Source organism: Scyliorhinus torazame, chromosome 2 (assembly GCF_047496885.1).
Source record: "Scyliorhinus torazame isolate Kashiwa2021f chromosome 2, sScyTor2.1, whole genome shotgun sequence".
Lineage (NCBI taxonomy): Eukaryota > Metazoa > Chordata > Chondrichthyes > Carcharhiniformes > Scyliorhinidae > Scyliorhinus > Scyliorhinus torazame.
In genome coordinates, this window is record NC_092708.1 from 116,452,139 (window position 1) to 116,479,444 (window position 27,306).

Consider the following 27,306-nt stretch of genomic DNA (forward strand, 5'->3'; position numbering starts at 1 on the left):
GCAAAAGTACTCGCAAAGGTCATGGCCAGGAGACTGGAGAACTGCGTACCAGAGACAGTCGCGGAGGACCAGACAGGCTTTGGCAAGGGTAGACAGCTAACTGCGAAAATCAGACGCCTGCAGAATGTGATACAAATCCCAACGGGGGAGAGAAAACACCAGAGGTGATCATCTCCCTGGACGCAGAAAAGGCCTACAACAGAGTCGAATGGAAGTGCCTCATTGAGATACTTGGGCGGGTTTGGCTAGGGACAAGGTTTACCTCATGGGTGAAACTCCTGTACGACACACCTACGGCAAGCGTTCGGACTAACACCGCCAGCTCTGAATACTTCCAGTTGCACAGAGACACCAGGCAGGGATGCCTGCGGTCTCTGCTCCTGTTCGCTCTGGCAATTGAAGGCCTGGCAGTCGTCCTGCGAGACGCAAGAGGTTGGAAGGACATCTGAACAGGAGGCAAAGGGCACAAAGTCTCACTCCATGCGGATGATCTGCTCCTCTACATCTCGCACAGCATGAAAGAATTCAAGATGCTTCTGGAAGTGTTTGGGGCTTTCTGGAGCTACAAACTGAACCTGGGCAAAAATGAGGTCTTCCCAGTGAACCCGAGGAGGGGAGGGGCGGAGCTGGAAGGTCTCCCATTTAAAATAGCACAAAACACATTTCGCTACCTGGGGATCCAGATAGCCCACGATTGGACATGGATCCACAAGTGGAATCTGACCAGTCTGGCGGAGGAGGTTTTTTGAAATTCATTTTTACAGGATGTGGGCGTCGCTAGTTAGGCCAGTATTTATTGCCCATCCCCAGTTGCCCTTCACAAGGGTGGTGAGTTGCTTTCTTGAACCGCTGCCATCCTTGAGGTGTAGGTACACCCACTGTGCTGATGGGAGGGAGTTCCGGGACGTTGCCCCGGGGACAGTGGAGGAGGGACGTTGCCCTGGGGACAGTGGAGGAACAGCAATGTATTTCCAAGTCAGGGTGGCGAGTGATTTAGAGGGAAACCCTAGGTGGTAGGGTTCCCAGGCATCTGCTGCTCTTGTCCTTCTAGATGGTAATGGTCGTGAGTTTGGACGGTGCTGTCTAAGGAACATTGGTGAGTTACTGCAGTGCATCTTGTAGATGGTACACACGGCTGTCACTGTTCGTCGGTAAAAAGGGACCGATAGAGATGGGATGCATTCCCGCTTTCCCTGGCGGGAAGTGTGCAGACAATCAAGATGAACGCACTGCCAAGGCTCCTCTTCTTGTTTAAATCCATACCGATCTTCATTCCCAAGTCCTTTTTCCAAAAAATAAACAAAATGCATGGGAGGCCTAGACAAAGAAAAACCAACAGATACCATCAGCAAACTACCCCCACCCATCCCCTCCCCTCCCCTCCCAAAAACACCATCACCATTGAATGTGATCACACCCAAACACTAATGAAAGCGAGGCAAACAAAGACTTATCCTAAAATTAAAACCTGCATTTAACAAAACAAAACAAAACCTCAAAGCTCATTTTCGAAAAAGCGATTATAATGAGCTACAGCATACCCTCCAAACCCACTCCCGTTAATTAACTCCCTAGTTAGCAGGGAGACTCCCAACTGGAGAAAGAGAAAAACACATTTTGATTTGGATTTTGTTTACCGAGGTGAGATGAGGACAGAGATGAGGAGACATTTCTTCACCCAAAGAGTGGTGAGCCAGTGGAATTCATTACCACAAGAAGTAGTTGATGCTAAATCATTGAATATAGAACAAAGAACAAAGAAATGTACAGCACAGGAACAGGCCCTTTGGCCCTCCAAGCCCGTGCCGACCATGCTGCCCGACTAAACTACAATCTTCTACACTTCTTGGGTCCGTATCCTTCTATTCCCATCATATTCATATATTTGTCAAGATGCCCCTTAAATGTCACTATCGTCCCTGCTTCCACTACCTCCTCCGGTAGCCAGTTCCAGGCACCCACTACCCTCTGCGTAAAAAACTTGCCTCGTACATCTACTCTAAACCTTGCCCCTCTCACCTTAAACCTATGCCCCCTAGTAATTGACCCCTCTACCCTGGGGAAAAGCCTCTGACTATCCACTCTGTCTATGCCCCTCATAATTTTGTATACCTCTATCAGGTCTCCCCTCAACCTCCTTCGTTCCAGTGAGAACAAACCGAGTTTATTCAATCGCTCCTCATAGCTAATGCCCTCCATACCAGGCAACATTCTGGTAAATCTCTTCTGCACACTCTCTAAAGCCTCCACATCCTTCTGGTAGTGTGGCGACCAGAATTGAACACTATACTCCAAGTGTGGCCTAACTAAGGTTCTATACAGCTGCAACATGACTTGCCAATTCTTATACTCAATGCCCCGGCCAATGAAGGCAAGCATGCCGTATGCCTTCTTGACTACCTTCTCCACCTGTGTTGCCCCTTTCAATGACCTGTGGACCTGTACTCGTAGATCTCTTTGACTTTCAATACTCTTGAGGGTTCTACCATTCACTGTATATTCCCTACCTGCATTAGACCTTCCAAAATGCATTACCTCACATTTGTCCGGATTAAACTCCATCTGCCATCTCTCCGCCCAAGTCTCCAAACAATCTAAATCCTGCTGTATTCTGCGACAGTCCTCATCGCGATCCGCAATTCCACCAACCTTTGTGTCGTCTGCAAACTTACTAATCAGACCAGTTACATTTTCCTCCAAATCATTTATATATACTACAAAGAGCAAAGGTCCCAGCACTGATCCCTGTGGAACACCACTGGTCACAGCCCTCCAATGAGAAAAGCATCCCTCCATTGCTACTCTCTGCCTTCTATGGCCTAGCCAGTTCTGTATCCACCTTGCCAGCTCACCCCTGATCCTGTCAAGAGGCGGCTAGATATAGCACTTGGGGAGAATGGGATCAAAGGCTATGGGGAGAAAGCAGGATTAGGCTATTGAGTTGGATGATCAGCCATGATCGTGATGAATGGCGGAGCAGGCTCGAAGGGCCAAAAGGCCTCCTCCTGCTCCTATCGCCTATGTATCTATGTACATGAAAAGAAAAGAAAAAAGAAAATACATAATAGGGCAACACAAGGTACACAATGTAACGGCATAAATACTGGCATTGGGTGAAACATACAGGGCTGTAGTATTAATCAAGTCAGTCCATAAGAGAGTCGTTTAGGAGTCTGGTAACAGCGGGGAAGCTATTTTTGAGTCTGTTCGTGCATGTTCTCAGACTTTTGTATCTCCTGTCCGATGGAAGAAGTTGGAAGAGTGAGTAAGCCGGGTGGGAGGGGTCTTTGATTATGCTGCTCGCTTTCCCCAGGCAGTGGGAGGTGTAGATGGAGTCGTAGATGGAGTCAATGGATGGGAGGCAGGTTTGTGTGATGGACTGGGCTGTGGTTCACGACTCTCTGAAGTTTCTTGTGGTCTTGGGCAGAGCAGTTGCCATACCAGACTGTGATGCAGCCAGATAGCATGCTTTCTATGGTGCATCTGTAAAAGTTGTTAAGAGTGACTTCTGGGTGCGGCTATGCAGAGCTTGGTCGCATATTCAGTAGCTCCCGCTTGGAACGGACTTTTGGGCTCTTTTACAGGGCCCCCACGGCATTTGTTTGACATTTCCCGGTGTGGCAGGAAGACTGCGGCATTCCCCTGACAGTGTCCCCCAGGAATGTTATGTCTTTTGGCTACCAGACCCGGCAGAAACAGTAAAAGATTTGGCTGCAACAGGATAAACAGGGCCCCTTCCAGCATGCAAGCAGGGGAAGGGCAAGCTTAAAGCTGCAAACTGACCTGAGGACCTTTATCAAAAGTGAATTCTAACAGCAGAGGGAACAACTGTGAAAAGATCGCACCAAGGCCACTGAAGAAGCGGGGACGAGGCTTCCGGTGGCGGCCATGGAGGAGTAGGTCACGCATTCGGCAGCTCCCGTCTGGAACGGACACTTAGATCTTTTTCAGGAGTTTCCACAGACATTTTGGGGCAGATTGGTGAAGCGAACACTGCCAAAAGGAGACCAGGCAGCGTGGAGGCAGTGGGCGGAGGAGCAACAGGAGGGTATCCAGCGCTGCCTCAGAGAGATTAAAAAGGACCTGCTAGAGCCGATGAAGGCTTCTATTGATAAGCTGCTGGAGACACAGACGGCCCAGGGGGTGGCGATCCGAGAGGCTCGACAAAAGATCTCTGACAATGAGGACGAGATCTTAGTCCTGGCGGTAAAGGTGGAGGCGCACGAGGCGCTCCACAAGAAATGGCAGGAGCGGTTCGAGGAGATGGAGAATCGGTCGAGGCGGAAGAATCTGCGGATTCTGGGCCTCCCGGAGGGGCTGGACGTGGGGGCCTATGTGGTCACCATGTTAAACTCGCTGATGGGAGCGGGGTCCTTCCAGGGGCCCCTGGAGCTGGAAGGGGTCCATAGAGTGTTGGCGAGGAAGCCCAAGGCTAACGAGCCTCCGCGGGCGGTGCTGGTGCGGTTCCATCGGTTCGTCGATCGGGAGTGTGAGATCAGGTGGGCCAAGAAGGAGAGGAGCAGCAGGTGGGAGAACGCGGAGGTTCAGATATATCAGGACTGGAGGGCGGAGGTGGCGAAGAGGAGGGCCGGGTACAATCGAGCTAAGGCGGTGCTGCACAGGAAGGGGGTGAAGTTTGGCATGTTGCAGCCGGCGCGACTGTGGGTTACCTACAAGGACCGGCACCATTATTTTGAGTCTCCGGAGGAGGAGGCGTGGGCCTTTGTTCAGGCTGAGAAGCTGGACACAGACTGAGGGTCGGGATGGGCGATTGGGGACTGCGGTGGATATGTTATGCCTATTTTTGGTTCGGGGGGGGGGGGGGCCTTTGCATTGTTTTTGGGTTTCTTTTTCTCGGTGTTTTTCTCTTTCGGGTTGGGGAGGGTGGATGGGGCGGGTTGGGCACTGTTTTGGTTGGTGGCGGGGCCTGGTAGGTGGAGAGCGCGGGATTTTTTTCCCGCGCCGAAGACTGGGGGGAGCGGGGAGGCGAGGATTGTTTCCCGCGCTTAGAACGGAGGGGGGGAGCCTGTGAATGGGGAGTGGGAGAGGAGGGTGTGCCACACAATGGGAGGAGTCGAAGGGGAGGCAGGAGTGGCCGGGGTCAGCAGGAGTCAGCTGACTTGCGGAAGTGCAATGGGGGGAGTAAACCAGCTAGGATGGGTCCTAGCCGGGGGGGGGGGAATCGAGTGCTGCTGCTAAGATCAAGGAGGAGCTGGAACGAGTGGGGTGGGTCGAGACGGGGGTATGCCGCTGTGGGGAACGGGCCGGGTGTGGGGTGCGGGCGTGTGGCTTGCCGAGGAGGGGTCATGGCTAGTCGGCGGGGGAGGGGGGTGGGTAGCCCCCTAATCCGGCTGATAACCTGGAATGTAAGGGGACTGAATGGGCCGGTTAAGCGGGCCCGCGTGTTCGCGCACCTGAAGGGGCTCAAGGCGGATGTGGTTATGCTCCAGGAGACACACCTGAAGGTGGCAGACCAGGTAAGACTGAGGAAAGGGTGGGTAGGTCAGGTGTTTCACTCGGGGCTAGATGCCAAAAATCGAGGGGTGGCGATCTTGGTGGGAAAGAAAGTGTTATTCGAGGCGTCGAGCATTGTGGCAGATAATGGCGGTAGGTACATAATGGTAAGTGGTAAGTTGCAGGGAGAGAGGGTGGTGCTGGTCAATGTGTATGCTCCGAACTGGGACGATGCGGGTTTTATGCGGCGTATGTTGGGTCGGATCCCAGACTTGGAAGTGGGGGGCCTGATAATGGGGGGAGACTTGAACACGGTGTTGGATCCTGCACTGGATCGCTCCAGGTCTAGGGCGGGTAGGAAGCCGGCGGCGGCTAGAGTGTTGAGGGGATTTATGGACCAAATGGGAGGGGTGGACCCTTGGAGATTTGCAAGGCCGGGGGCTAGGGAATTTTCATTCTTCTCACATGTCCATAAGGCTTATTCTCGAATCAACTTTTTCATTTTGAGTAGGGCGCTGATAGCGACCAGGAAGACGGAGGTGCAGTGGAAGAAGGCCCAGGGGGCGATCTACGAGTATGGGGAAAAGGCAAGCCGGATGCTGGCGCATCAGCTTCGGAAACAGGACGCAGCTAGGGAGATCGGGGGGGTTAAGGACAGGGGAGGGAGCGTGGTGCAGAGTGGGGTTGGCATCAATGGGGTCTTCAGGGACTTCTACGAGGAATTGTACCGATCCGAGCCCCCACGGGAGAAGGGAGGGATGGGCCGTTTCCTGGACCAATTGAGGTTTCCAAAGGTGGAAGAGGGACTGGTGGTGGGACTGGGGGCCCCGATTGGGCTGGAGGAGCTGATCAAAGGGATAGGAAGCATGCAGGCGGGGAAGGCACTGGGGCCGGATGGTTTCCCGGTCGAGTTCTATAAAAAGTATATGGACCTGTTGGGCCCGCTGTTAGTTAGGACCTTTAATGAGGCAAGGGAGGGGGGGGGGGGGCTTTACCCCCGGCGATGTCCCGGGCACTGATCTCCTTGATCCTGAAGCGGGTCAAGGATCCCCTGCAATGTGGGTCTTACAGACCGATTTTCTTGCTAAATGTAGATGCCAAGGTGCTGGCGAAGGTCTTAGCCACGAGGATTGAGGATTGTGTGCCGCAGATCATCCATGAAGTCCAGACGGGGTTTGTGAAGGGGAGACAGTTGAACGCGAATGTGCGGAGGCTATTGAACGTTATCATGATGCCGGCGAGGGAGGGGGAGGCGGAGATAGTGGTGGCGATGGACGCTGAGAAAGCCTTCGATAGGGTAGAGTGGGGGTACCTGTGGGAGGTGCTGAAGAGGTTCGGGTTTGGGGAGGGGTTTGTCAGGTGGGTTAGGTTGTTGTATGAGGTCCCGATGGCGATTGTGGCCACAAATAGGAGGAGGTCCGAGTACTTTTGGTTGCACCGAGGGACGAGACAGGGGTGTCCCCTGTCCCCCCTGCTCTTCGCACTGGCGACTGAACCCCTGGCTATGGCACTGAGAGAGTCGAGGAACTGGAGGGGGTTGGTGCGGGGTGGGGAGGAGCATAGGGTGTCGCTTTATGCGGACGACCTGCTGCTGTATGTGGCGGACCCGGTGGGAGGAATGCCAGAGGTAATGAGGATGCTTAGGGAATTCGGGGACTTTTCGGGGTACAAGCTCAATATGGGGAAGAGCGAGCTGTTCGTAGTTCAGCTAGGGGACCAGGAGAGGGGGATTGGCGAGCTCCCACTAAAAAGGGCGGAGAGGAGTTTCCGATATTTGGGGGTCCAGGTGGCCAGGAGCTGGGGGGCCCTGCATAGGCTTAACTTTACAAGGCTGGTGGAGCAAATGGAGGAGGAGTTCAAGAGGTGGGACGCGTTGCCGCTGTCCCTGGTGGGTAGGGTGCAGTAAATCAAAATGATGGTGCTCCCAAGGTTTTTGTTCCTGTTCTAGTGCCTCCCCGTGTTTATCCCGAAGGCTTTTTCAGGCGGGTTAACAGGAGTATAATGGGGTTAGTGTGGGCGCGAGGGACTCCGAGGGTGAGAAGGGTGTTCCTGGAGCGGAGTAGAGATATGGGGGGGGCTGGCACTCCCCAACCTCTGTGGGTACTACTGGGCCGCCAATACGGCGATGGTGCGCAAGTGGGTGATGGAGGGGGAGGGGGCTGCATGGAAGAGGCTGGAGTCTGGGGGTACGAGTCTGGGGGCGACGTGGGCAGATGCCCTAGGGAGGGTGAACTCTTCCTCTTCATGCGCGAGGCTCAGCCTCATACAGTTTAAGGTGCTGCACAGGGCACACATGACCGGGACAAGGATGAGCAGGTTCTTTGGGGGTGAGGACAGGTGTGTTAGGTGCTCAGGGAGCCCAGCAAATCACACCCATATGTTCTGGGCATGCCCAACGCTGGAGGAATTTTGGAAGGGAGTAGCGAGGACGGTGTCGAGGGTGGTAGGATCCAGGGTCAAACCGGGCTGGGGGCTCGCAATATTTGGGGTGGCAGAGGAGCCGGGAGTGCAGGAGGCGAAAGAGGCCGGAATTCTGGCCTTTGTGTCCCTGGTAGCCCAGCGAAGGATTCTCCTTCAGTGGAAAGATACGAGGCCCCCAAGCGTGGAATCCTGGATCAGTGATATGGCAGGGTTCATTAAATTGGAGAGGGTGAAATCCGCCTTGAGAGGGTCGGTACAAGGGTTCTTTAGGCGGTGGCAACCGTTCTTAAGACTTTCTGGCAGAACGCTAGACATTGGTCAATGGCAGCAGCAGCTCGGAGGGTGGGGGGGTTTACTTTATTTTTGTTTATGTTATTTACACTGGAAGGGTCTGAGGGGGTGTATACACCTGTTGTCTTAAGTCGGGGTGTTAATGTTAATTTATTATTTAGGTACGGGGGGGGTTTGGGGGGTTGCTTTTATAGATTGTGTTTTGTACTTAACCCTGTTGGGTTCTTTTTTCTTTCTCATTTTGTTATTGATATTTTATGAAAACCTTTCATAAAAATTATTTTTTTTTAAAAGTTGTTAAGGGTTAATGTGGACATGCCGAATTTCCTTAGTTTCCTGAGGAAGTATAGGCGCTGTTGTGCTTTTTTGGTGGTAGCGTCGACGTGGGTGGACCAGGACAGATTTTTGGAGATGTGTACCCCTAAGAATTTGAACCTGCTAACCATCTCCACATCGGCCCCGTTGATGCTGACAGGGGTGTGCACAGTACTTTGCATAAAATGAAAAAATCCAAAACTCCATTTAACTTGCATGTCCTAACAGCAACTAAATGTCACGTCGAACAACATTGAAAAAAGGAAACTATGGGCGGGGTCAGTGGGCTTTTCCATTGTCGGCGTCTCACCCATGGCGTTGTTGCGGCGGTCGGTTGGAAGAATGCAGCACTATATATTAATATAAAAAACAAAACCCCACACAATAGAGAACCTCAAATCGAATCCAAAGCAATAAGAACACAACCCTGACAAGAACAAGAAAAAACAAGAAATGCAAACAATACAACATGCCCATCGACAGAGCCATAAACCAAATTACGCAGCGCACAACCCGTGTCTTTTAAGAAAAGTGTCTGCATCTCCTGGCTGTTGAAAAAATAGTTTTTATCATCAAACGTGACTCAGATGAGCTGGGTAGACAATCACGAATTTGACTCCACTCTTGTACAGAGCGGCCTTTACTCCATTAAATGCATGTCCTGATATAGCCTAATGGAGTGGCCTTCCCACTTGAAATCGCAGTGTTCCCTTGCCCATCGCTGAACCTTCTCTTCTTCGTTAAAACATTGGAATCACACAATCACCGCATGGGGTGGATCTTCAGCACGAGGTTTCAGTCGCAGTGAGCGATGGACCATGTCAATTCAGGTGGGGATGCAAATCAACCAACACCCATTTTGAGGAACATGTCCGAGAAATATTCCATGCGGGAATGGCCCTCAATTCCCTACGGCAACCCCACCTTCCAGATATTCTACCTTCTGAGCCTGTTTCCCAGGTCAGTAAGCTTGGCTCTTAGCGATTTATTGGTCCCAGCCATCGAAGTCAGACTGGACTCCAGTGCAGCAATCCAGTCCTGTAATCCGATAAAACCAACCCCATACTCTCAATTGTGATTCCATGGACTCCGGCGGTCTCACTAGTTTTTCCCAGAGCCACTCGAATGGGGGCCAAGGCCTCTTCGATTGATCTTTTAAGCTCATCCAACATGATTTGTCAGTGCTTCTCAAACTCTTTCGCCAAAATACTAGTGAGAGCCTCGGCCGTTAGTGGAGTGGACGGAGAGCAAGAAACTAACTCGCCATCTTACTTCCCATTGAGCCCCAAAAGGCTTCAGACTCCATTGACGAGTTCTGCTTAAAGCTTTAAGTGTTCTTATCGTTAGATTTTTCTGGGCATCTCAGCAAAGAGAGAACTCTACCCGATAACTATCATAAGCTTCCAAAGAATAAACTACACGTGGCGCCAAGAAAAGGAGAAAAGAGGGCAGCACAGTGGCGCAGTGGTTAGCATTCTGCCTCACGGCGCCGAGGTCCCAGGTTCGATCCCGGCTCTGGGTCACTGTCTGTGTGGAGTTTGCACATTCTCCCCTTGTTTGCATGGGTTTCTCCCCCACAACCCAAAGATGTGCAGGGTAGGTGGATTGATCATGCTAAATTGCCCCCTAATTGGAAAAAAAATGAATTGGGTACTCTAAATTTATTAAACAAAAGAAAAGGGGGAAAAAGATCTGTTCTCCAGCGGAGCCACTTCGTGCGAGTCTTCCCCCTACATTCCACCACCGGAAGACCCCCAGCACCATGAATTTCTGATGACCGAATGTCAAACTTGTTTATTGTAAACTCAAGTTAATTTTACCTTGAAAATTATCAGTCAGGACTCCCCGTGCCCTGACCCCCACGGTCACCTGTCAGACTGCGCTCGACAGCTCTGCTTTGACAGTTCGCAGTGTTCAGGCTCAGCTGCTACGGTCTGTCTGAGTCATGTGACTAGTTCAATATGGCGGCGGAAGGGTGACCGGGAGAGGAGCAGCAGTAGAGCCGGGGTGAGAGACAGACACCGGGATATAGAGCGGCCGGCCCGGCAGCGGGATGGAGACGGGGTGTAACTTATGGAACGGCTTCAAAGGCTGAAAGGGGAAACAGACTCCCTACTCCCGCCCCTCCGTGCTCCCCGTCACCACCCCAATCACCCCCCCCCCACCGTCACCACCCCAATCCCCCCCCCACCGTCACCAGCCCAATCCGCCACCCCATCACCACCCCAATCCCCCCCCCCCCGTCACCACCCCAATACCCCCCCCCCCACCGTCACCACCCCAATTCCCCACCCCGTCACCATCCCAATCCCCCCCCCCATCACCACCCCAATCCCCCCGCATCACCACCCCAATCCCACCCCCATCACCACCCCAATCCCCCCCCCCCCCGTCACCACCCCAATCCCCCCCCCACCACCCCAATCTCCCCCCCCCCCCCGTCACCACCCCAATCCCTCCCCCGTCACCACCCCATTCCCCCCCCCCCCGTCACCACCCCATTCCCCCCCCCCCGTCACCACCCCATTCCCCCCCGTCACCACCCCATTCCCCCCCGTCACCACCCCATTCCCCCCCGGTCACCACCCCATTCCCCCCCGGTCACCACCCCATTCCCCCCGGTCACCACCCCATTCCCCCCCGGTCACCACCCCATCCCCCCCGTCACCACTCCATCCCCCCCGTCACCACTCCATCCCCCCCCCCCCCCGTCAAAAAAAAAAAAATTATCATTAAGTATCATTTGTTCCCAAATCATATATAATTCTGCTTCGGAAAACTACTCATAAACCTTTCACGATAACAAACATCAAGAAATTACAGGAGTAAAAATTGACGAGTGTTTTATTTCTCCAAAAATTACTGTTATTTTCTCTTAGAACTAACTCTTTTTGTGTTTCCTCTTACTGAAAAATTAACTGAAGTTATTACTTCAAAGTGTTCCAGATGGTTTTAAAGACAATTTAAAACCCAAAGGAGCATAGAAATGTTGTCACAGAATGAGAAAATGAAGCTTATGGTTAGAAAACCTAGAGGGACTTCCGGTTGCGGCGATGCTCAGCTAAGCCGCACGTTTCGGCGGCTCCAGCTCTGACGGACGTTCGGGCTCTTTTTGAAAGCCCCAACGGGAAATTTTCACGACAAAATCCGGTGTGGGGTGAAGCAACAGGGAGTCCCCCCCAGTGTGAAAGAAAAAGACCGGCGGCGGTGGCCAGATCACGGAGGATCCTCGTGGGCAGCGGCAGAGGAAAGAAAGAAACAAGATGGCGTCGGAGGGAGCCCAGGCGACATGGGGACCGGACCAGGATGAATTTCTCAGACGGTGTGTGGAGGTGTTAAAAAAGGAGGTGCTGGCCCCGATGCTACAGGCAATCGAGGGGCTTAAAGAGACACAAAAGGCCCAGTCGATAGAGCTCCGTGTGGTGGAGCAGAAGGTAACTGAAAACGAGGACGAGATCCTGGGCCTAGCGGTCAAAACGCAGACGCATGAGGCGCTTCTTAAGAAGTGCACCAAAAGAATTGAAGTCCTGGAAAATAGATCAAGGAGAAAGAACCTCCGGATCCTGGGTCTCCCCGAGGGAGTGGAAGGAGCTGACGGCGGGGCTTATGCGTGCACGATGCTACGTTCGCTAATGGGAGCTGAGGCCCCCTCGGGCCCCTTGGAAGTGGAAGGGGCCCACCGGGTCCCTGCGAGGAGACCAAAGGCTGGAGAACCACCAAGGGCGATGGTCGTGCGATTTCACCGCTTCAACGACAGAGAGGTTGTTTTGAGCTGGGCCAAGAAGGTACGAAGTAGCAGATGGGAGAATGCGGTGATGCGAGTGTATCAGGACTGGAGCGCGGAGGTGGCGAGAAGGAGGGCGAGTTTCAATCGAACCAAGGAGGTGCTGCATAAGAAGAAAGTAAAGTTCGAGATGTTGCAGCCGGCGCGATTATGGGTCACGTACCAGGATAGACATTACTATTTTGAGACCTCGGAAGAAGCATGGACCTTCATCCAAAAAGAGAAACTGGACCAGAACTGAGGGACTAATGTTGGAGGGGAAAGGACAATGTTGATGTATAGAGATGTAAATTGGGGAAAGGGAGGTTCACTGTATCGGGACGGTATTTGACAGGGGGGGACACAGAAATGTGGGCGCCGGTGGGGGGGAAAAAGACACAGGCGGGGGATGGGGAATGGGAACGGGGCTGTAAGGGGAGCTGCGCCATAGGGGGCGGGATGGTTCTAGGAAAGCGCGGGGGGGTTTCCCGCGCCAGAGAGATGATGGCGGGAAGATAGGCGCAAGGAGGATGGGAGTTCCACACACGGGGGGGTCAAGGAGAGAGTGGGAGAAGCCGGGGTCAGTTGAAGTCAGCTGACTTTCGGAAGCAATATGGGGGGAGTAACCATGCTAGATGGGGATCTAGCGGGGGGGGGGGGGGGGAGAAGAAGAGAGAGAGAGGAGATAACTGGGTTGCTGCTGCTGAGATCAAAAGGGAGCTGGTAAGAGAAAAGGTGGTCGTGGCAGGAATGCGCCGCCTGGGGGACGGGTGGGTGCGCGGGACCGGGACGTGGGACTGGCCCAGAGAGGGTGATGGCTAGTCGACAGGGGAGGGGGGCTGCGGCTGATCACATGGAACGCGAGAGGCCTAAATGGGCCGATTAAGAGGGCCCCGAGTGTTCGCGCACTTAAAAGGACTGAAGGCAGACACATGCTTCAAGAGACGCATCTGAAGGTGGCAGACGAGGTTAGGTTGAGGAAGGGATGGGTGGGACAGGTGTTCCACTCGGGGCTGGACGCAAAGAATAGAGGGGTGGCCATATTGGTGGGGAAACGGGTGTCGTTCGAGGCTAGGAACATTGTAGCGGACAGCGGTGGCAGATATGTGATGGTGAGTGGCAGACTGCAGGGAATGGAGGTCGTGCTGGTCAATGTACATGCCCCGAACTGGGACGATGCGGGATTTATGAAGCGGATGCTGGGACGTATCCCGGACCTGGAGGTAGGAAACCTGGTAATGGGGTGGGGGGACTCCAACACCGTGCTAGGCCCAGGGTCAGATAGATCTAGATCCAAGGCCGGCAGTGGCCAAGGTGCTTAGGGGGTTTATGGACCAAATGGGGGGAGTGGATCCGGGGAGTTCTCCTTTTTCTCCCATGTCCATAAGGTATACTCCCGGATAGATTTCTTCGTTTTGGGAAGGTCACTGATTTTGAGGGTGGAAGGAACAGAGTACTCGGCCATAGCTGTTTCAGACCATGCCCCACATTGGGTGGATCTGGAACTAGGAGAGGAGAGGGAACAGCGCCCACTCTGGCGACTGGATGTGGGATTATTGGCGGATGAGGGAGTCTGCGGAAGGGTGCGGGGATGTATCGAAAGGTATCTGGAGGCCAATGATGATGGGGAGGTCCGAGTGGGGGTAGTATGGGAAGCGCTGAAGGCGGTGGTCAGGGGAGAGTTGATCTCCATCAGGGCTCACAAGGGGAAAACAGAGGCCAAAGAGAGGGAAAGATTACTGGGGGAGATTTTGAGTGTGGATAAAAGATATGCGGAGGCCCCGGACGAAGGACTATATAGGGAGAGGCGAAGACTCCAGACGGAGGTCGATCTGCTCACCACAGGGAAGGCAGAGGCACAGTGGAGGAAGGCACAGGGGATGAGATATGAATATGGGGAAAAGGCGAGTCGCCTGTTGGCCCACCAGTTTCGTAAGAGGACAGCGGCGAGGGAAATAGGGGGAGTTAGGGATGAAACGGGAACTACGGTGCGGAGAGCAGGGAAGGTAAATGAGGTGTTTAAGACTTTTATGAGAGGTTATACAGGTCCCAACCCCCGGAGGGAAGAGGGGATGCAGCAGTTTCTGGACTAACTAAGGTTCCCGAGGGTGGAGGAGCAGGAGGTGGCAGGCCTGGGGGCGCCAATTGGGGTGGACGAGGTGACCAAAGGGCTGGGGAACATGCAGGCAGGGAAGGCCCCGGGACCTGACGGGTTCCCGATGGAATTTTACAGGAAATACGTGGACTTGTTGGCCCCGCTGCTGGTAAGAACCTTTAACGAGGCCAAAGGAGGGACTCTACCCCCAACAATGTCGGAGGCGACGATATCACTAATCCTGAAGCGAGATAAAGATCCGCTGCAATGCGGGTCTTATAGGCCTATCTCGCTCCTGAATGTGGACGCCAAGTTGTTGGCAAAAGTGCTGACAATGAGGATAGAGGATTGTGTCCCGGGGGTGGTGCACGAAGATCAGACAGGGTTCACAAAGGGGAGACAATTGAATGTCAACGTGCGACGGCTATTGGGGGTGATAATGATGGCCCCAGCAGAGGGGGAGGCAGAGATAGTGGTGGCAATGGATGCAGAGAAGGCATTTGATAGGGTAGAGTGGGAGTATTTATGGGAGGTGCTGAGGAGGTTTGGGTTCGGGGAGGGGTTTATCAGCTGGGTTAAACTCCTCTATGGGGCCCCAATGGCAAGTGTAGTCACAAATCGGCAAAGATCGGAGTATTTTCGGTTACATAGGGGAACAAGACAGGGGTGCTCTCTGTCCCCATTACTGTTCGCGCTGGCAATTGAACCACTGGCCATAGTGCTGAGAGACTCCAGGAAATGGAGAGGGTGGTTAGAGGGGGAGAGGATCACCGAGTGTCACTCTACGCAGATGACCTACTGCTGTATGTGGCGGATCCAGTGGGGAGGATGACAGAGGTTATGCAGATATTGAGGGAGTTTGGAGATTTCTCAGGATATAGGCTTAACATGGGGAAGAGTGAGCTTTTCGTAATACACCCTGGGGACCAGAGTAGAGGGATAGATGGCCTGCCGCTCAGGAGAGTGGAAAGAAACTTCCAATACCTGGGGATTCAGATAGCCAGGAGCTGGGGAACCTTACACAGACTCAATCTGACTCGGCTGGTGGAGCAAATGGAAGAGGATTTCAAAAGGTGGGATATGCTGCCGCTGTCACTGGCGGGCAGAGTGCAGGCGATTAAAATGATGGTCCTCCCGAGGTTCCTATTTGTGATTCAATGTCTCCCCATATTGATCACTAAGGCCTTTTTCAAGAAAATAGATAGGAGCATCATGAGCTTTGTGTGGGCAGGGAAGGCCCGAGGGTAAGGAGGGGGTTCCTGCAACGTAGCAGGGACAGAGGGGGACTGGCGTTGCCGACTATTGTGCGACTATTACTGGGCCGCCAATGTGGCGATGATCCGCAAGTGGATGATAAGAGGGAGAGGGGGCGGTGTGGAAAAGGCTGGAGATGGCGTCCTGGAAAGGAACGAGCTTAAAAGCGCTGGTGGCGGCGCCACTGCCGCTCTCCCCAAAAAGGTTTACCACGAACCCAGTGGTGGCTGCAACATTAAGTATCTGGGGGCAATGGAGGCGACAGAAGGGTGTGTTGGGAGCCTCGGTGTGGTCCCCGATCAGGAACAACCATAGGTTTGCCCCAGGGAGGTTGGACGGAGGGTTCCAGAGCTGGCACCGGGCAGAAATTAGGAGAGTGGGAGACTTATTTATAGATGGGACGTTTGCGAGCTTGGGAGCGCTAGAGGAAAAGTATGAGCTGCCTCCGGGGAATATCTTTACGTATATGCAGGTGAGGGCGTTCACGAGACAACAGGTGAGAGAATTTCCGCTGCTCCCGACACAGGGGATCCAGGATAGAGTGCTTTCGGGGGGGTGGGTCGGGGAGGGCAAAGTGTCCAAAATATACCGGGAGATGAGAGAAGAGGGGGAGGAACTGGTAGAAGAGCTGAAAGGAAAATGGGAAGAAGAGCTCGGGGAGGAGATTGAGGAGGGTTTGTGGGCTGATGCCCTAAGTAGGGTAAATTCCTCTTCCTCGTGTGCCAGGCTTAGCCTGATCCAATTTAAGGGGCTACATAGAGCACATATAACGGGAGCGAGGTTGAGCAGGTTCTTCGGAGTGCGGGAGGTGCGGGGGAAGCCCGGCGAACCACACACATATGTTTGGTCGTGTCCAGCACTGGAGGAGTATTGGAGGGGAGTGGCAAGAGTGATCTCAAAGGTGGTGAAGGTCCGGGTCAAGCCAGGCTGGGGGTTAGCTATATTTGGGGTAGCGGATGAGCCGGGAGTGCAGGAGTCGAAAGAAGCCGATATTGTGGCCTTTGCGTCCCTGGTAGCCCGGCGAAGGATTTTACTCATGTGGAAGGAAGCGAAACCCCCCGGCGTGGAGGCCTGGATAAACGATATGGCAGGGTTCATAAAACTGGAACGGATGAAGTTTGCGCTGAGAGGATCGGCTCAGGGGTTCTCCAGGCGGCGGCAACCGTTCCTCGACTATCTAGCGGAACGTTAGGGGGAAAATCGATAGCCAGCCACAGCCCAGAAAGAGGGGGGAGGGGGGGGGGGGGTAAACTGTTTCTGTTCTAGATGGGGTGGAGGGGCTGGAGGGGGGGGGGAGCACTATTTTGTGTTATTTTGTTAGTTCACTACTTTATTTAAACAATGTTATCTATTAGTTATCGTGTTACCGTTATTGTTGATTTGTAAGGAGGAAAAATTGTGTTTGAAAACTTTAATAAAATATATTTTTTTAAAAAAGAAAACCTAGAGAGAAAAAAACTCATGAATGCATAGAAAATCTATGACAGAACATTTGGAAAGACATAGCTCAATCCACCATTGTCAGCATGGTTTTAAGAGAAAAGAGAAATCTTTATTGTCACAAGAAGGCTTGCATTATCACTGCAATGAAGTTACTGTGTAAAGCTCCAAGTCGCCACACACCGGCACCTGTTCGAGTACACAGAGGGGGAATTCAGAATGTCCAAATTACCTAACAGCACGTCTTTCTGGACTTGTGGGAGGAAACCCACCCAGACACAGGGAGAACGTGCAGACTCCGCACAGACAGTGACCCAAGCCGGGAATCAAACCTGAGACCCTGGTGCTGTGAAACAACAGTGCTAACCATTGTGTTACCGTGCCGTCCATGATGGGCAAGTCATGTTTGACAGTTGCTTGAGTTCTTTGAGGATGTAACCAGCAAGGTGGATAATGGGGAACCTGTGGATGTGGTATATCTCGACTCCCAGAAGGCGTTTCACAAGGTACCGTATAAAAGACTGATCCAGAAGATCAGATTGCAGGGAATTGGGGTAGAGTGCTAGATTGGATTGAGGATTGGCTGACTGACAGAAAGCAGATGGTCAGGATAAATGAATCCTTCTCTAGCTGGTGAACTGTAACTTGTCGGGTGTTGCAGGGGTCAGGCCTTGGACCGCAGCTGTTTACAATGCATATAAATCATCCGCAGGCAGGGACAGAGTGTAACATAGTAAAATTTGCAGATGATACTAAAATAGGTGGGAAAACAAGCAGTGAAGAGGCGATAAAAAGTTTATAGATGGATATAGATAGGCTCGGAGAATGGGCCAAAATTTGGCAGATGGAGTTTAATGTGGATAAGTGTGAGATTATCGATTTTGACCAAAAAAATATAAAGGCAAATTATCTAAACGGAAAGCAGATTCAAAATGCGTCTAGGCAGAGAGATCTGGGTGTCTTTTGTTTTTCAAATTTAGAGTACCCAATTAATTTTTTCCAATTAAGGGACAATTTATTGTGCCAATCCACCTACCCTGCACATCATCGGACTGTGGGGCGAAACCCAGGCAAACATGGGGAGAATGTGCAAACTCCACACGGACAGTGACCCAAAGCCGGGATCGAACCTGGGACCTCGGCACAGTGTGGCAGCCACCGTGCTGCCCGAGATCTGGGTGTCTTTGTTCATGCATCGCAAAAAGTCGGTATGCAGGTACAGCATACAAATGGAATTCTAGCATTTATTGCAAAAGGCCTGGAGTATAAAAGTAGAGAGGTGTTGTTGCAATTGTGTAGGGTGTTGGCGAGACCACATCTGGACCTTTGTATCAAGTTTTGGTCTCCTTATATGAGGACGGACGTGGTAGCATTGGAGGCAGTTCAGGGGTGGTTCACCAGATTGATTTTGGGGATGAAAGGGCTGATTTAGGAGGAGAAATTGAACAGTTTGAGCTTATATTTGCTGGTGCTCAGAAGAATGAGAGGTTTTCTGATCAAGGTATGTAAAATACTAAGAGGGATTGAGAAAGTAAGCATAGACCAAATGTTCCCCCTAGTGGGGCAATCTAGAACGAGAGGTCACAGATAACGGTTGAGAGGTGGTAGATTTAAAACTGAGATGAAGAGGAATCACTTCTCGCAGAGGGTGATGAATTTGTGGAACTCGCTGTGCGGTGGAGTCTGAGTCATTAAATGGTTTCAAGAAGGAGATAAGATATATTTCTGATTTTAAAACCGGGTTAAAGATATAAGAACATAAGAACTAGGAACAGGAGTAGGCCATATGGCCCCTCGAGCCTGCTCCGCCATTTAATGAGATCATGGCTGATCTTTGTGGACTCAGCTCCACTCTCCGGCCCGGGGATCCAGTTGTATCCAGTTTTGGTCTCCTTATATGGGGAACAGACCAGGGAGAGATCAGCCATGATCTGATTGAATGACAGAGCAGGCCCGAAGAGCTGAATTGCCTACTTCTGCTCCCAATTCCTATGTTCCTACACATGGTTGTTCAACTTGTTCTGGGAGCTGTGGAGTTTGGGGGAAACTCAAACCACGCCCAGACATTTGAGATTGGCTAATGCTTTGAAGTAAACATGACTTCCTGTTTTAAAAAAATATGCAAAACAATTTGTTGAAGAGTTTAGTCACGCTTTGTGAAACATGACATTTATTTTTTGGTTGAAACACTCTTTAGGGGGTTGCAACTTTCAATTGGAGAACAGAATGACATACAAGAGAGTATTTGCTTGGTTAGTCTTGTTTCCTTAATTTGCATATTCTCCTAATTGGTTATTCAAAATTGGTATTTTTCAAAAGAACTCATTAATTCCTTCTCGTTAGTTTTACACCCCCTTCTTCGTACATTTTCTGTCCCTTGAATTTTAATTTGCCACCGTTATTTCTACAGTTGTGCAAATAATTTCACCAGAAAAAAAACCCAAGCAGAAATGTAATCAGTAAGAAGCACTACATTTGCAGGAGGCATATCATGTAGACTGAACAAGTGCCACAATCAGACAAGAAAAATGAAAATACCTGGATTTGAAGTGGATGAACCATCATTTTCATTAGCATCTCTTGATCTGGCAAAAGTGAATCAAGATCCAATTGCTGACATCTAATAGCCTGTAAAATGGTCAAGACATCAAAATACATATTATAGGAACATAATGTTGAGGATATGTTAAATTATTCCTAAATCGATTATTTATTTTTCAATTAATATGACATTTAACAAATTATAAAATAATCATTAAGCATCTTCTGTTGCAGTGTGCATCTTTCAAAATTTGTTTGTAAAGTTATTCAAACTATTAAACCAATACACGGCAACAATTTAAAAGACAAAATTCTATTGGTCTTCATTAGCAGCAGTATAGCAAAGATATGCCTTACACAGCTACTTCATATCTTAGCACTGATTACATTGCATTTGAAGAGAGTTTATTTTAATTACAGGAATGGGGACATCACTAACAATTGTGTTAGTCATACTGAATGGCTCATTCATTCATTGTTTATCCCTAGCAGCCCTCGAGATGGTGGCTTTGAGCTGCCTTCTTGAGCTGCTGCAGTCCACGTGGTGAAAAACCTCCCACATTAGGTTGGAAGTACTATGATTTTGACCCGGTGATGATGAAGGAAATGCAATATATGTCCCAAATCCGAAAGATATGTGCCTTGGAAGGGAACCTGGAGTTGGTGTTCTGGAGCACCTACCACCCTTGTTCTTCTGGATGGTGGGGGTCATAAGTTTGGTTGGGTTTTCTTTTTACTCAAAAACAGGAACATGGGGCTTAGATTGTTTATAGTCGCCCATTTTTGCCAAGGAAACACTGACCTCAATATTCAAAAGGAGGAATCACATGATAATTTTTTTCTTAATTCAGTTCCTTACAACTCTAGCAAAAACGATAATACCGCACTTTCTTCTGGCACAGACCACTTTGGAAGGATATGATTTATATTTGTAGTGACAATAACACATCTACTCACCAATATGATTTAACTGACAAGAATTTTAAAGAATTATAAAAATGATAGTACATTACTGTGCAAGAATTTCACATCATAATAGTCATCCATTCAGTCCTTCAAGTCTATCATAAGACCGTAAGACAAAGGCGCAGAATTAGGCCACTCAGACCATCGAGTCTGCTCCGCCATTAAATCATGGCTGATATGTTTCTCATCCCCATTCTCCTGCCTTAACCCCTGATCCCCTTATTAATCAAGAACCTATCTACCTCTGACACTCAGTGACACTCCACAGTCTTCTACGGCAAAGAGTTCCACAGATTCACCACCCTCTGACTGAAGAAATTCCTCCTCATCTCGGTTATGAAGGATCGTCCCTTTAGTCTGAGATGGTGTCCTCTGGTTCTAGTTTTTCCTACAAGTGGAAACATCCTCTCCACATCCACTCTAGCCAGGCCTCGCAGTACCCTGTAAGTTTCAATAAGATCCCCCCCCCGCATCCTTCTAAACTCCAACGAGTACAGACCCAGAGTCCTCATACAACAACCTCTTCATTTCAGGGATCATTCTTGTGAACCTCCTCTGGACCCTTTCCAAGCTCAGCACATCCTTCCTTAGATATGGGGCCTAAAACTGCTCACAATGCTCCAAATGGGGTCTGACCAGAGCCTTATACAGCCTCAGAAGTACATCCCTGGTCTTGTATTCTAGCCCTCTCGACATGAATGCTAACATTGCATTTGCCTTCCTAACTGTCGACTCATGACATTCAATGAGACCATACCTGATCAATATTTTAACTCCATTTGCCCTCCTTGGTTCAATGTCTCTTGGCTAGCAAAAATGTATTCATCACAGATTTAAAACTACCATGTGGGCTAGAGTCTACTGTTTTTGATTGGAGAGAATTCCACAATTCTGCCACTGCATTTTCTAATTTCTTTCCTAAATGGCCTGGTACTGATTTTAAGGTTATGTCCCCTTGTCCTCAATGTTCCACACAGAAGAAAATATTTCTCTCTACAATGATAGCCATGTGCTTTGTGGGGGGGGAAACAGGACTTTTGTTTGGGATGATGGTCGCTTTAAGAACTAGGTTTTTCTGAAAGGTGATTTACATTGAAACCACAATGAGGCAAAATTAGATGACACAAAATTCCACTTATGTCATCAGCCAATCCTGTCGGTAGAATAGCTAACCCACAGGACAATATCCACGATAAAGCAAAATTCTGCACTGGTAACTCCCGATTAGCCAAACTTGTCATATGACTGCACTCACAACTCAGAGCAGAGTTAGACTACACTAGAGCACAAAATCATGGGAGTGTTCGGCAAGCCAGCATTTGGCATGGAAATCTCTCTGTGAAAAGTAATACAAAGCTAAACCTGTGAGAAAGCGAAAATTATTGTCAATCAGAGAGAGGATGAAGTTCATACAGCAAGTGGAATAACGTGAAGCAAAGCGAAAAGCGGACATCACAATTGAGTTTGTCCACCATTGTGAGACATATGGCAAACACCTTGGAACAGCTCGGCAAGCAGACATACTCTCCAGCAAGGAAACAGATACGAGCTGCTGCGTATCCCAACACTGAAGCTCTGCTAACTTGGCTCAAGACAGTCCAAGGAGAGAATGTTCCCATCTTCAGTCCAACTCCGCAGGAAAGGGGGGTTGCTCTGGAAAAAAAGCTGGGCCACATTGGAGTTAACCCGCAGCAATGGATGGCTGGACTAATTGAAGACAAGTCACAACATCATCTGTCCCACAATAAGTCATGACAGATGATTGGCTAAAAATAGTCTTGCCCACATCTTGAACAAGTATGCACCACAAGATATTTTTAACTGGATGAAATCTAACTGTTTTGGCATCTTTTGCCAAACTGTGATGTTTACCGACAAAATATGTAACGATAGAAAGCGGAGCAAGGAATCTGTCACTGCTATGGTGTGCATCAACAAGTGCAGCCCTGGAAAGCTGCAACTTCTTGTAATAGGCAAGTCCAAGAAGACATGTTACTTCTTAAATGTCAAGACACAACCCACGCAGGAAGAGGCTAACAGAACCTCCAGCTGACCGCCAGCAGTTTTGAGGCATGGATCAGGAAAGTGGACAAAACACATCAGCAGAAGAAAAGGAAATTGTCATTATTAGATAACTGGCCCGTGCACCCCGATATGTTGGCCCCAAGAGAGTCAGGCTGTTCCCACAACCAAGCTCCGAACACTGGATCAGGTCAAATCAGCAATCTGAAAACCCACTACCGACAGCAGCTGTTATGAGGCCATCAATAAAAAAGCAGGAGTACAAACTATCTGTTCTCAAGATCATGCTCATGATGAAGATGACGTGTCAGATGGTGACAGAAGCCACAACTTCCAACACACTGAATTCAAACAGATCAAGATTGCACAAGATGCTGAGAATGAGGAAGAGCATGGTGATGGCAATGAACCCGACAGCGAGGCGCTGTTTTCTCGTCTGCAGGAAGACAGCATGGAAATTTACAAAGAGGTGAACGATGCTGTGCGCTTCACCTCAGAACTAACAGATGGTGCCACCGTAGATGCAGTACGTTCTTCAGCAGAGGAGCCAAGGATGCCGAGAACCCTCTGAATGCCCATCTGCGCCTCTATCCAATTCCACAAAGGCTGTAGAGATGTTCTCAGGTTTCGCACTGCAGCATGAAAACACCAAATACAATGTTTGATTGCATTGGCGACATGGTGGATTGTATGGTGCACTTTTCTGGAGCTAATTCCAGACATTGTTCAATGTAAAGCTCCAGCCGTTCGCAAGGTCAAGCCATTGTATGGTCTGAACAAATTGAATAGACATTTTCACACATTTACATCTTGTGATTTTATATTCCATTTAAACCTGTTGTTATTGACACAGATCACGTTTGAAAGAATACCGGGTTTCTTGTGGTTTTATATTGCATTTAAACCTGTTATTGATAGAGTCCATGTTTGAAAGAATACCAGGTTACATAGAGATGCATTCATGTGGGAATGGGGCCTTCTCGGCTATCATGAAGTTCCATGTGACACAAATTTAACGGTGGATACCCTGGGATTCAACTCCATCAGGATTTTTAAAAATAAACTTAGTGTACCCAATTATTTTTTCCAATTAAGGGGCAATTTAGCATGGCCAATCCACCTAACCTGCTTATCTTTGGGTTGTGGGGGTGAAACCCAAACAAAATGGGGAGAATGTGGAAACTCCACACAGACAGTGACCCGGGACTGGGATCAAACCCGGTCCTCAGCGCCGTAGGTAGCAGTGCTAACCACTGGGCCACCATGGTGCTCTCCATCAAGATTCTACTGGATTGTAAATGGCCACTTGCTTCCATGAACTGATCATGTCCCAACATGATAGGCAACAGAAAAAGGGTCAATAGGAAGTTAATTACAGGGAAGGAATTGTGATGGTGACTCTGGTCTTAAACATTGTTTTGGTTTTAAAATTTAGAGGTTGCTGGCTAAAATAGTTTACGGTCTTGTTACTGAAGGACTCTACTCACAGTGGATTGAACTTCTGGGTAACCGAGCTGAAAAAGGAGTTTTGATGCAAGTGTCATAGGAATGTCACTTTAAGAAATGTTTGTCTTCTCAAGTGGCTACAGTGATGTCAGTGTGGGTGGAGCTGGGCTCTGGCTCTGCTTTTTACTTTTGTTTTGAGCTGGAAGCTGTTTTTGGCTCTGAGTTTTAGTTTCGTTTTCAGTTGGAGAGCTGCATTCAAACCAAGGAGGTGTATTTTGGTCTCTCTCTCTGCATGCTAAAGAATGACTCCAGATAACTTGATGATTTCCAAGTAATACCTGTTTCTGTAAGGAATGCAAACCTACTGTCTTTGTTAATTAGGAAAGTTACTAAGGGTTACCTATAGAGTACTGTATCTTTGGGAGGGTATCAGTGTTGATAGTTGATAAGATGTTTACTGTGTGTTTATAAAATGTTTACTGGATTCATAGAATAAACATTGTTTTTGTTCAAAAATACTTTACATCTCTGTTGCATCACACCTGTAAAGTGAGCCCTTGTGCTCCCCGTAACCAAAATCTATTAAAAGTTGTGGTTCAGGTGAACTCCATGATATACTTTGGTGTTTTCTAAACCCTGGCCAATAATACAAGACTCCAGATTTAAACAACGGTAGAACAGCAGAGTTCTAACCTGAGGTGGCTATGCCTAGATGCCAGTGATGCCTGCGTTGAACAGTGGGATGGCTGGACAAGATGTGAGGAACAATCTTGCCAGAAATAAGAAATCTCAACCCCTATACAAATCTTTGAAACAGTACTCAGGCCATCTGATTACTTTTCCAATTTCTAATAAGTATCTGAATTGAGTTATTTGGGTTTTATAAGACCACAAAAGAGTCCACACAGAGTAGTTCAAAGAAACTTTGTGTATTTGTAATAACTTTTATATACATCACAACTGGGTCTGTCTTCCGGTGCCTAACTGGTCAGCTTTATATACCATCCAACTATCGATTGTTTAGAGGTCCCCCGCCCCCGTAATGGGGGAGCCCATATTCTGAAAGCTTCACGGGGGAGTTAATTGTTCGCACCCCGTAAGATACTTGTGGGTTATAACATGGGAGTGCAAGTGAAATAGGTCTAGAAGAAAAGTTGAGTAAGGAGTTTGATTTAAAGTAACTATGTTCTTTGCACTTTTACAGTCTTTAATGTAAATGGTTATGTAAGATACAGTGCAGTTATTAGTATTAATATTCTTTCATTTTTGGGTAGCAAGACTTCTTTTTTAAACCATAGTTTAACCATAGCCGCAAGATTCAAGGAGAGATTACATAAACTAGACTTGTATTCCTGGAATATAGAAAATTGAGGGGTGATTTAATTGAGATTATGATGATTTTGAAATAAATTGATAAGCTGAACAGAAGTATCTTACGACACAAAAATGAAAGAACGTTAATACTAATAATAATGAACATTGTGACTTAATTCTTTTTTTTAAATTTAGAGTACCCAATTATTTATTTCCAATTAAGGGGCAATTTAGCTTGATCAATCCACCTACCCTGCACATCTTGGGCTGTGGGCTGAGACCCACGCAGACACGGGGAGAATGTGCAAACTTCACAGTTCAAGTGACCCGGGGCCAAACCCGGGTCTTTGGCACCATGAGGCAGCAGTGTGAACCACTGCACCACTGTGCCGCCCCCTTGTGGCTTAATTCTTTTAGTAAATTTCCAAACCCCCAAAAATAAAAGGATGACTTGTCTCTACCAAGATTGTGACACTGTTCAGCCTATCAATTTCTTTCAAAATCATCATAACCTCAATTAAATCACCCCTCAATTTTCCAAGTCTAGTTTATGTAACCTCTCATCGTAATTTAACCATGAAACCCTGGTAACATTTTGATGAATCGGCATTTCTCTCTTTCCAAGGCCAATATATCCTTTCCTAAATTGTGATGTCCAGAATGTACCCAGATGTGATCTAGCCAGGACTTTGCATTGCTGTGGCAAAATTTCCGACCTTTATATTGTCTCCCTCTAGACACAACTGTCAAGATTCCATTAGCTTTTTTGGTTATTCTTGTACATTACTACCACATTTTAGCAATCTGTGTAGATGGACCTCTAAATCTCTGTGGACTTTGTGCTTCTAGCTTTCCACCATTCAAACTCAGATCTATCCAATTTTGGTCTAAAGTAGGTGATGACCTCACACACCGACCAACTGGTTTTGCACACTCACTTGACCTATCAACGTTCCTTTGTAATTTTATGCTTTTATCTACACCATTTACTGTGCCACCATTGTGGTACCATTCCACTTACTCAGAGATATATTTCAACATCATTACCTGGGTAGTCACCTAATTTTTATTTCATTGACTTTAATGCAAGAAAAATCGGGCAGGTTCTAGAATGATCAAGTGATGAACTTTGTTAGAATACTGCACAGGCAAATTTGATCATTTTAATGAAAGCATTTGGACTCACATCATATCCACCTCTGAACATGTGAAACAACTTCTGCATTGCTAAAAACTGTTATTTTATAAAAATTGACATATTGTTATGAATATGGCATTACCTTGCTCAGAAACATAGCATAGTAGCGATGAAGAGGCAAGTGAAATGTAACCTGGTTAGGAGCAGGCTAGATTAAAAAAAAACACAAAGAATAAGAAACCAATCTGAAGCTTCTCTACTGCAATACTATAACGCTTCCTTATTACACTTGAAAATAAATATAGTTTCTAATGTTACAAAATACTACTCAAATGTATTCTAAACTGCAACGACAAACAGACATATTAAATTGAAAACAAATTCATGCAAGACAGAACTGTACATGTCAGACCCAAATGTTTTTGCTCAAAATTCAAAATCTAGCAATAGGATTACATCCCAACTGTTGCATAAAAACATCAGGACATGCACAATCCAGGATATTTATAAGATTGCCACAGAGTGGAAGGATGCAGGTTTGCATCCGTGGTTCTCCCACATGGTGAGTTCCTGATCTGGGCTGCACGATCACAGTGAAAGAAAATAATGAACAGTACATCAATCTTTTACATATTTCAAAGATTTTTAGTGCAAAAAAACTAATTAGGACGATCCACAAGAATACATTAATAAGGCTTTTACAGGGCATCCAGACTATTTGATGTATTTCTTAGTTGCCTATTCCACAACAGCATTCGCCAAAGCTTCAATTGCCAAAGCCACATCATTGTGGGAATTAATTAATTTTGTCAGGTGAAGGAATTACACAACTGAATCAGTTTTGTG

At 48.6% G+C, this 27,306-nt stretch overlaps 1 protein-coding gene across 5 annotated transcripts in view; it reads right to left on the reverse strand.

Annotated features, from left to right (window-relative positions):
* Positions 1–27,306, reverse strand: part of ubr3 (ubiquitin protein ligase E3 component n-recognin 3) — a 606,570-nt gene that overhangs the window by 437,402 nt on the left and 141,862 nt on the right. For all 5 annotated transcript variants that reach the window (XM_072475854.1, XM_072475858.1, XM_072475857.1 and 2 more), the window contains exons 12-13: positions 26,603–26,668; positions 19,572–19,661 (exon numbers count right to left, since the gene is read on the reverse strand). In XM_072475854.1, coding sequence (XP_072331955.1) covers positions 19,572–19,661; positions 26,603–26,668 — 156 coding nt within the window. The remainder of the gene's footprint in view (positions 1–19,571; positions 19,662–26,602; positions 26,669–27,306) is intronic.